The sequence below is a fragment of the Ornithorhynchus anatinus genome, chromosome X2, assembly GCF_004115215.2.
Source record: "Ornithorhynchus anatinus isolate Pmale09 chromosome X2, mOrnAna1.pri.v4, whole genome shotgun sequence".
Classification (NCBI taxonomy): domain Eukaryota; kingdom Metazoa; phylum Chordata; class Mammalia; order Monotremata; family Ornithorhynchidae; genus Ornithorhynchus; species Ornithorhynchus anatinus.
The window spans coordinates 25,572,436-25,582,959 of NC_041750.1; the positions used below are offsets into that span (position 1 = coordinate 25,572,436).

The following is a 10,524-nucleotide window of genomic DNA, read 5'->3' on the forward strand; positions in this document are numbered from 1 at the left end:
CTCCCCATAATTACAGAGAGAGGAAATTACAAATAAATTACGGATAGGGGAAGCGGTCGGTTGGGATGAGCGATCACTGACGGATTCGGTGATTTTAAAAAAAGTACCTCTTTACCGCTGGCGTATTTCTCTTTCCAGAAAAGATCCAGGAGATCTACAAAGCCTTCATTCAGGAGTCGGGCATCCAGTTCAGTGAACTGGAGGAAAAGGTGCTTCAATTTCATCTCAGTAACCTGGAATACGCCTGTGGCAGCAACCTCTACCAGGTGGGTTTGTGGGGTGGATCTATTCGGTAAGTTGAGAAAGTGGGCAGTCCCAAGAGGAAGAGTCTAAAGAAATTTAGGCGTAGGACTACTCTGAGGGTGTTGTAATAAAACTCCACTTTGCACTTAAAATTTCCAATATAAACTAAAATTTTAAATTTGTATTTAAATCCTGAATTTCTGCCCATTGGGAAGAACCCGAAACCGGGAATCAGACCTGGGTTCTGGTCCCGATTCTGCCACTTGTCTGCTGTGTGACCTCAGGCAAGTCACTTCACCTCTCCGTACCTCAGTTTCCTCTTCGGCAAAACGGGGATAAGACACCCGCTCTTCCCACAAATGCCGTGGGGCTGAGCGCGGGGCGAATACCAAGTGCCCAAAGGGTCCGGGTCCAAGCGCGCAGATGAGGCAGAAAAGAGAGCGAGCTGGCGAAAGAGGACTTAATTGGAGAAGAGATGTTTGATGTCCTGGCTGGTTCTTTACTCAGCGTCCTGATTTTGGTGTAGTTGAGAAATGGACCGTTGTTTGTTCCAGAATCTTCTGAGGGATTTTCCATCTCCTTCTCTTTGGCTCATCTAATTTCCCCATATTAGCTCACCCGCCGCTCTTTATGGCCGTCTTGTCGTTCTGTCTCGGAAGAATTCCCAGGTGTGGAAAGGATGACTTCCCCCTCCGTCACGGCAGCCGATGTTTTCACTCAGCCGTTGCCGGGCTCTCAGCTGACCTCCTGCTGTGGTTTTATTTTTTCACATTAGCTCCGTGGCCCACCATTCACCTGCTTTCGTAATATCGGGTTTTTCAGCCATCTCCCGCCTTGCCGTAGGGAATCGGTCTATCTGGACTCGGTGATAAAAGTGGGGTTTTTATCACCGTGCCCTTCTCTAAATATCAATTCCTCTATTTTGTCGGGTTTTTTTGAGCTTCCCTCCTCGACAAGAATGTCGGTCAGTCAGTCATATCTATCGAGTGGTTTCTGGGTGCAGAGCACTGTACTAAGCGCTTGGGAGAGTCCAATATAGCAATATAACAGACGCGTGCCCTGCCCGACGGTCTAGAGGGGGATGCCCAGTTGGATCTTTTTGGATCGTGTTGCGGAGTGGCCGTCCTATACGTTCCTCCGCCCCGGCTCCCGTCTGTTCTTGAGAGTTAGATCCTCGATCAGTAGTAATTACCGAGCGCCTACTACGTGCAGGGTACCGGACTAAGCAATCGGTACTATTTATTGAGCACTTCCGCCGAGCTCCCAGCTTCATCCGTTGTCTCCCTCAGGTCTCTGCCCGCTCGTGGGACCACAACGAGTTCTTTGCCCAGTTCGCTGGAGACCACACACTTCTGACACCAGGGTATTCTGCTATTATTGATAAATTGGCTGAAGGTCTGGACGTTAGGCTTAAATTTCCAGTGAGTGTCAGCCACGCCGGGAGTGTTTCTGGATTTGCTTTCATTGACGGTGGAGGAGGTTGGCGGGGGGCCGGGGGGGACGGCGGCGCGGAGGCCGTGGAGGAGTGACGCCGAGTTTTCCCGTTGACCCGGTGAGACTTCCCTTCCCCGAGGCTCTCCGGTCTGGGTCGGTTCAGCGTTGACCCGGGCGAGGAGCGGGAAGGCTCGGGAGAGCCTCGGCCGTGGTGAAGGGGCCGGGGGCGGGAGGGGGTCCTCGGCTCCGGCGGGGCTCAGCCGACGCGGGTCCTCCTTTGCGGCCGATCCACCGCAGGTCCGGAGCGTCGACTACAGCGGGGAAGAAGTCCAGGTCACCACCGCGGAAGGCACGGTTTGGACGGCTCAGAAGGTACCGGGAGCGTCGCCGGGGCTTCCCGGTTCGGGGAGGCCGGGGCCACGTGGCGGGGAGCGAGGGAGTCCGAGTGCTTAGTGTAGTGCTCTTCACGTAGTAAGCGCTCAGTGATTGAGTCTTTTTCCAGTCACTTGCGCGTGGAAAAAGAGAATGCTAGCCCGGGCTCCGGAGGTCACAGTTTGGTAGCGCTCAGTACAGTGCCTGGCACGCGGTAAGCGCTTAAAGCCGTAATTGTTATTAGCCGGGAAGCGGAAAAGGAGGCGTCTTTGGGGCGGGCCTCGATTGAGTGGCCTGCTAACCTCAGTAGAGAAGCAGCGTGGCCTAGTGGTTAGGGCACGGGTCTGGGAGTCGGAAGGACCTGAGTTGTGATCCCAGCTCCGCCACCGGTCTGCTCTGTGTGACCCCGGACGGATCAGTCACATCTCTGGGCCTCAGTTACCTCATCTGGAAAATGGGGATTGCGACCGTGAGCCCCACGTGGGGTTGGGATTCTCTCCATCCTGATTACCTCGTATCTACCCCGGCGCTTAGTACAGTGCCTGGCACATAGTAAGCGCTTAACAATTGCTATCATCATCATCATCATCATTATTTGAGCTGCATCTCCCCCTGGGAGTCGGGCAAGGCCGCACAGCAGGCCGGCCCGATGTGACGGTCCCGGAGAGCAGGAGGAAAGGTTGCGGGAAACGGGGAGGGTGGGATCAGGGTCTCCTGTGAGGGGATCGGATCCCGCCGTGGCCAGACCAGACCCAGGGGGCCTTCCCTCGCCGACTGGAGAGAAGGGCGTCCCGAGGAGGGGGCCGGGGCCGACGGGGCGGCCCCCGCCGTTCACCGGCTCTCCCCGCCTCCCGCAGGTTCTGGTCACGGTGCCCCTGGCCCTGCTTCAGAAAGGGGCCATCCAGTTCACCCCGCCGCTGCCGGAGCGGAAGGCCAAGGCCATCAACAACCTAGGGGCGGGAGTCATCGAGAAGGTAACGTCGACGGTGGCCGAACTCGGATCTCATGGCGTCGGACGGCGTCCGGATCGGTTCGTTCTGGGAGGAACCGATATGGCCCCTCTCTGCCCCCGCCCCCTCCCCGCCCTGGCTGCCCGCCCCCCGGGGGCCCCTGCTCTCTCTGCCGCCCGGCTCTCTCCTCTCCCCAGAGCCAGCTGTGCCTCCGGCGACGTGGCGGCTCCGGCCTCTCCTGCTTCCTCTCCCCCAACTGCTCTTCCTCCTGTTGGCCCCACCCCCCTTGCCGTACCGATCCCCATCCGGGAGCCACCCCTGAGCCAATCGGTGGGCTCGGAGGGGACGGAGACGTCTTCTACCTTTCATCCGTGGCCAGGTCCGTATGACACCGTTCAGGATCGGTCCTTTGGTGGAGCTTAAAAAAAAAAAAAAAAAATACATAAGTAAATAAGGGAGAGAAACAGGACGCGAGAAGGGAGGCCGAAATCCGTTCCCTAGCGGAAACGATTCCGAGCGAGAGGAGGACGTGTGTCGGTGCGTTTCTGTTGGGACGTGACGTCCGAATCACCCCACGGGGCGTCGAGGCTCTCCGCCGTTTGACCCCGCTGTACCTATCTGCTCCCTTCTCCCACGGTTCCCCGACTCGCCGTCTTCGTTCCTCCCGGCCACGTCCCAGCTAGCTGTACCTCGCTCGCCGATCTCCCGCCCCCGTCCCCTCGTTCGCGCTCTCCCCCCCGTCTTGGGACTCCCACCCTCCGCACAGCCGGCAGGCCGGAGCTCTCCCCGCGTTCGAATCCCTCCTCCTCCAATGAGCCCTCCCCGACTCATTTCCCTTCCACTCGGAGCTACAACACCCTGTCAGTCGACTCCAGCGCTTGGGAAATCATTTCCACCCACCTTCACGCTCGTGAATGGCCGTCTGCTTCGTTTATTTTTGACCGCTCCGGTTTTCGTGTGTGCGTGTGCGTCTCCCCCGTGAAGAGTGAAAGCTCTCCGTGGGCAGGAAACGGGTCACCTCTTTATTCTCTACTTCTCAAGCGCCTAGTATGGTGCACCACATTAGGTGGGCGCTCAGTAAAGCTTGCTACAGCTACTCCTAAGACTACATAGGAGAGTCTGTGTAAGCGTGTATGCTTTAGGAGGTCGCAGTTGGGAGGATTCGCGAAGGACAAACCCCGTGCGTTTGAGGATAGTCTTTTGGTGTTTATTTGGGGCCATTTTCCGGGGAGCTTCCGATGATACTAATGATGATTAAGGTACTTGTTCAGCGCTATGTTCCTTGCGCTGTACTAAGCGCTGGGGTTGGCTAGATATAAGTCCGTCGGGTTGGACGCCGTCCCTGTCCCACGTGGGGCTCGCAGTCGAAAAAAGAGGGAAACCCATCTGACAGGTGAGGAGAATGAGGCGCCGAGAAGTGTCGTGACTTGACCGAGGCCACACGGAAGGCTGATCGGCGGAGCTGGCATAATAATGTTGGCATTTGTCTGGCATCTGGCATCAGAACCCAGGTCCTCCGAGTCCAAGGCCCAGGCTCTCTCCGCTGGACCGCTGTGTTTCCCGGCCCGCTTCCGTGGGGTTTAGCGAAATGCTGCATACAGAAGCGGCGTGGCCTAGTGGATAGAGCACGGGGCCGGCACTCAGAGGACCGGGGTTCTCATCCCGGCTCCGCCACTTGTCCCCCGTGTGACTCTGGGCAAGTCGCTTCACTTCTCTGGGCCTCAGTCTTCTCATCCGTAAAATGGGGATCGAGACGGTGAGCCCCGTATGGCGACTTGGACCGTGTCCGACCTGATTAGCTTGTATCGACCCCGGTGCTTAGAACGGTGCCCGGCACAGAGTGAGCACTTAACGGATACCGTATATATATGTAAATATATATATATATATATATGTGTAAAAATGCACGTCCCAAACAGCTCTTCTCCTTCGGCATTCTCTCCCCGTCTTTCTTCCCCCCCTCCCCGACCGCCTCCCTAGATTGCCCTGCAGTTTCCGTACCGATTTTGGGACAGCAAGATCCAGGGGGCTGATTTTTTCGGGCACGTCCCCCCCAACTCCAGCAAGCGCGGGCTGTTCGCCGTGTTCTACGACATGGATCCCCAGGTGAGCGTCCGGGCGAGGGGAGACGCGGGGCCGGGCGGCGCGGGACCTCCCGTTGCCGGAAGGAGAGGGAGAGCGCGTCCCGGGCTCGCTTTCCCGCCGTTGGGTTTTCCAGAGTCAGACGAGCGTGTTGATGTCCGTGGTGAGCGGGGAGGCCGTGGCTTCCATCGGGAACCTGGACGACCAGCAGGTCCTGCAGGAGTGCATGGCGACCCTCCGGGAGCTGTTCAAGGAGCAGGTCAGGGGCCCTCCTGCCCCGGGTTCTCTGGTCGGGCGGGTCGGGAAGCCCAGGGGGGCCTCGGTGGAGTGGGCCTCCTCGCTCTCCGGCCGCGCTCCCCCAGGCGCTCGGTACCCAGGAGATCGCAACCTCCTCGTGGGCGGGGATCGCGTCTGCTCACTCGAGCGGCCTCTCCCCAGCGCTTAGCGTGGCGCTCCGCGCGCGGTAAGCACTCAGTAAATGCGACCGACGTGATGCGGTGCTCGGCACACGGTAGACTGCAAGCTCCCTGAGGTCAGGGATCACGTCTGCTAACTCTGTTGTCTTTTCCAAGTGCTTAGCGCAGTGCTCTGCACACAGTAAGCGCTCAGTAAATATCCATTAACTTAGTTCATTGCTCGGCACCCAGAGGATCGCGAGCTTCTCGAGGGCAGGGATTGCGTCGACTAACTGTCGTCCTCTCCCAAGCGCTCAGTACGGTGCTCTGCGCACAAGTAAGCGCTCAATAAATGATTGATTGAGGGCTGCCCAAGTACAGGCTTTTGGGCCCTGTCACCTCTCCCCCTTTGCTTTGTGACCACGGGCAAGTCACTTCACCTCTCTGGGCCCCCGTTTTCTCCTCTCGCGGACTGCAGGTAGGATCCCCGCCCTCCTTCCTTCTCAGACCGTGAGACGAGGACCGCGTCCGCTCTGATCGTCCGGTATCTACCCCGGCGCTTGGCACAGTCCTTAGCACAGAGCAGGCCCTTACCGGATACCCTGATCATTAATAATAATGATGCTATTTAAGCGCTTACCACGTGCCGGGCTCCGTACTAAGCCCTGGGATGGCTACAAGCCGATCGGGTTGGATACAGTCAGTCCCTGTCCCACGTGGGGCTCACGGTCCCAGTCCCCATTTTACAGGTGAGGTAACTGAGGCCCAGAGAAGTGAAGTGACTTGGCCGAGGTCACACGGCAGACGAGAGGCGGAGCCACTTACTTTTGTGAGTGGCAGAGCGTGTCCCCCCCGCAGGGGCCGCGGCAGTCGATCCGTAAACTGTGCCGTGCGTCTCCTCCTCCTCCTCCTCCTCCTCCTCCTCCTCCTCCCCCGGCCGTCTCAGGAAGTTCCGGATCCCGTGAAGTTCTTCGTCACCCGCTGGAGCCAAGACCCGTGGATCCAGATGGCCTACAGCTTTGTGAAGACGGGAGGGAGCGGGGAAGCCTACGACATCCTCGCCGAGGACGTCCAAGGGACAATCTTTTTCGCCGGCGAGGTCTGTATCTCGTTTCTCTCCCCGATGATTTGAGTCTCCCCTCCGAGGCTGCGCCGAGAGGATCGGCTAATTATAATTGTGGTATCTGTTACGCTCTTTCTATGGGCGAAGCTCTGTACTAAGCTCCGGGGTGGATAGGAGATCAGCGGGATGGACACGGTCCCTGTCCCACCAGGGGCTCCCAGTCTCAATCCCCATTTGCCAGATGAGGCCACTGAGGCGCAGAGAAGTTAAGAGACTTGCCCCAGGTCACACAGCAGACAAGTGGCGGAGGCGGGATTAGAGCCCACGCCCTCCGACTCCCAAACCCGGGTTCTTTCCACCGAGCCACGCTGCTTCGAGAGACGGGGAGCGACTCGGCCAGGGTCACCCAGCGGACGAGCGGCAGAGCCGGGATTGGGACCCGGGTCCTTCTGACTCCCGGGCCCGAACTCCGTCCACCGGGCCGGGCCGCTTCTCCGGCGCCGGACCTGACCCGGCCGTGGGCCGGGAGCCACCGCGCCTACCAGGCCGCCGGGTTTCCGAGGCTCCGGGGGAGAGCGCGGGGCGGCTCCGGGCCCTTCTCGCCGGAGCCGGGAGTCGTGCGGCCCCGCTCCCTCGCCTCGGCCCTCAGCTGGGTCTCCTGCCCGCCTGAGGTTGGGTCTCAGGCAAGCGAGCAACTCCCTCGCCCGCTTCCCTCCCCTCCTCTCTTCTCCGTTCATACCTCTCCCCCCCCCGCCGGACACCTGGCCTTCCGCCCCCGCCGGCACGGCTCCGTCACCTTTCTGCCGTGCCCCGGGCCGGGTCACCTCCCCTCTCCGTGCCCGTTACCTCGGCTGTCCGATGGGGATCGAGACGGGGAGCCCCACGGGGGACGGGGATGGCGTCCAACCCCATTTGCTTGGATGCGCCCCAGGGCCTGGGTACAGCACCGGGAGTAAGCGTTCAACAGGTGGCACGGTTATTCTCGTTAACCCTGCCCTCCCCTCTTCCTCTCCTCTCCCGGGGTAACTTCTAGCCTCAGGGAGCTACTCCGTCCCTCGAGGCCTTTCCCGCCGGGCCCCTCCCCGCCTGGAATCCCCGCCGGCGGCAGGATCTCGGTGAACGGAAGTATCATTGGTTTCAGGCTACCAACAGGCACTTTCCACAGACCGTGACGGGAGCGTATCTGAGCGGCGTCCGAGAAGCCAGCAAGATAGCGGCCTTTTAGATCGGATCCCCTCCGTCCCGCCCGCGGTCTCTTCCTCCGGCCGGCCCCCCCTCGGCGTTGGCCGCCGGCCCCCTTCCCGCTCGGAGCCCGGACGTCCCGAGTCGAGAGGCCCCCGACGCGCGGGACCGCTGACCTCGGGAGGGACCGTTGGCACCCGGGCTGGGCCTCGCACCTCTCTCCCACCTCCGCCTCTCGCCCCAGGACTCGGCTCTCGGGCCGCTGCCCACGGGAGGGAGTAAAATCGTTGAAAAGGGAGGAGGGGCCGAGGCAGTCGGAGACCGCGCGCAACCCAACGTCCTCTTCGGGGACGTGAATCCTCAGTTTGCAGCCGGGCCTTTTCGGATGGTCTCCCCGGCCGGGCCGGGTTGGCTCGGGCAGGCGGAGCCGCTCTTCGGAGCCGACGCCCATCTTGGCTCGGGGGAACAGGCCGAAAACCCTCTGAACCACCTCATTCTCGGCTGCTCGTTCGGAGGGAGCGTACCTTTCAGCTTATGCCTTCTGTGGTTTGAAAGAAGGAAAAGAACGGCATTTTCAAACTCCTCGGCGATGGGAGATTCCAAAGCACACGTTTCCCAAACCACTGGCTGGCTTGGGGGCGGGGGGGGGGAATCGTCCGGCTAGAACAGGGAGAGGCAAGGGGGTGACCCAAAGGCCCTGGACGCTTCCGTCCGGGCCGAGCCAGCCTGGGAGGGGTCGGAGCCGCCCCCCCCCCCCCCCCCCATCCTCGGCGTCGGGGGTGACGGGGCGGAAAGTTCCTCGTTTGGAGCCGGCCCGAAGACCTCTTCTCTGCTTTGCCACCTGGAGATAGCGGGGACGGTTTCCACTGCGATGGGGGGGGGGGGCCCTCTGCCTCTCTGAACACGCACAATTCGGGAGGTTCACGGGCAGATAGGAAACATTAAGTAGGGAGAGAACTATTGAAGCGACCTAGAGCGAAGAAGGGTCACCAAAGGTGACGGCGGTGGTGATTTTTAAATAAAAGGGTAACGGAGCTTTTTGAAGGAACTAGAGCTAGAACAGCTCGGAGTATTCCACGGGCAGGGCCGGTGGAAAACGGCAGAAGAAACGTGGAAGACTTTCCCGGCCATTTTTACAGATTTTTTTTTTTTAAAACCCTGGGGTTGTTTTTCCCCTTCCCGGGACGTATGGTTTAATCTTAGGAAATCGAGTCAAACTGTTACGACGATTGGTTTCTAGGATCTTTTTTAACTCTATAACCTTCCAAAGTAAAAGAATTCGCTTTCGGGAACCCAGCAAGATGAGTTAAATGACAAAGCGGGCCTTCGAATTACCGTTCTTCTGCCGTCAGCCGCGGTTGAAAAATGCAGTTGTGATTTAGAGCGAGTTCACGGCTCCGTCGGACCGGCGGAAGAGACATCGGTCAGTGTCGGCCGTGACTCCGCTCTCGGGTTTTTAAATCGACGATTAATTGCTTCTGGTTTGTTGTTTTCGGAAACTGAGGTGAGACGATGATAAAAGCTGGTTGTGGAAAACAGTCCATTTTGTAAATGGTTTTAACTAGGCTTTGACTTTATCCCAGGAAAGGGGCAATTGAGGTTGAACTGTTTCAGTTTCTTCTCCAAAGTTTATGTGGGAAACTTAAAGAATAATACGTAGAAGATAAATCTAAATGGGAAATCACTGGTACCAAATCAGAATGTACTCCACCTTAAGCTATTTAGCATTAAAATGAATGTTAGGGAGATAAATGCCAAGCATTATGTCAATACTAAAATGTAATCCATAATAAATAACTAAATTATTATTATTTTGGTATAAAGGCACTTAAAACTGCACTCTGGGGCAGTTCTGATGTGGGGAAAACATGCTTAGAGGGAGGTATAGCACATGACTACAATTTAAATATTCATGTAAGCTCCTCAAGGGCTAGGAACTGACTGTGAGGCCCTCCTCAGCTAAGGAAAAATACTAAGATCCCTTAGCATAAACCTCAGAGTTCATTTTGAGCATGTTTTTCCATCCTGTCTGTAAAGACTTTTTTTGTAAATAAGCAAGGGATATGCTTTTTTTAAAAAAAGGAAAATGGAATATTATTGTTTGAATGCACAGCATGACCTGTTAAATCGTAACTGTGATTGTAATAAGGATGCAAAATAAAACTGGAAAGAATGCTATTTCTCATTTCTCCTCCGTGAATCCTGACAGGGACCACAAAGTGGTAATGTGGTCTTTAGGTGAGCCGTGGTAAGCACCGAAGCTACGTGGCCTGAGATGGTCTTTAGCAGAATTTAAAGGTCGTCGTCATCTGCCTTTGCCCCCACCTCTGCCCCTTCCAATTTTTAACAGCGTCGGGGTGAAAAATAAGCAAAGGTCGGCATCTCTCTGCCCCTTTTCACGAACACCCAACACGGTAAAAAGGTGATCTTGAGTTGATTCGCACTCTTGGAAGCACCTGAGGGGTGTGGGGTGAGGAGAAGAGCTGCAGACTTGTCTCCAAAATCAGGCAGGACCTGGGGCATTCCTTTACACAAACATTCCCACCCTCAGAGCCGGAACAAATGATAAAAATTCTATGCTTACCGTACGTCAATCGCTACGAGCTATTTGAGAAACTCCCCCGGGGAGCTCCCAGACTAAGGGGGAGGGAGAAGAGGCACTTCACCTCCATTTTACAGAGGAGGGATTTGCCCACCATCTCAGTAGAATCAATCAGTGGTATGTATTGAGCACTTCGAACCCAAGGCTTTTGCTCTTTTCCTTAGGCTACCTCAGTGATGAGGTACGAAACAGAGATTTTCT

The 10,524-nt window shown here is 57.2% G+C and overlaps 1 protein-coding gene across 7 annotated transcripts in view; it reads left to right on the forward strand.

Annotated features, from left to right (window-relative positions):
• The window catches only part of KDM1B (lysine demethylase 1B), a 30,367-nt gene extending 20,468 nt beyond the window's left edge, over positions 1–9,899 (forward strand). For 5 of the 7 annotated variants that reach the window (XM_029052955.2, XM_029052956.2, XM_007666438.3 and 2 more), the window contains 8 exons: positions 139–266; positions 1,533–1,664; positions 1,975–2,049; positions 2,907–3,023; positions 4,980–5,105; positions 5,218–5,340; positions 6,423–6,575; positions 7,681–9,899. In XM_029052955.2, coding sequence (XP_028908788.1) covers positions 139–266; positions 1,533–1,664; positions 1,975–2,049; positions 2,907–3,023; positions 4,980–5,105; positions 5,218–5,340; positions 6,423–6,575; positions 7,681–7,764 — 938 coding nt within the window. In that variant the 3' untranslated portion in view covers positions 7,765–9,899. Of the gene's footprint in view, positions 1–138; positions 267–1,532; positions 1,665–1,974; positions 2,050–2,906; positions 3,024–4,979; positions 5,106–5,217; positions 5,341–6,422; positions 6,576–7,680 lie in introns of those variants that run through there. The other 2 variants (XM_029052958.2, XM_029052959.2) reach the window with 2 other exon arrangements.
• Positions 9,900–10,524: the final 625 nt, after the last annotated feature.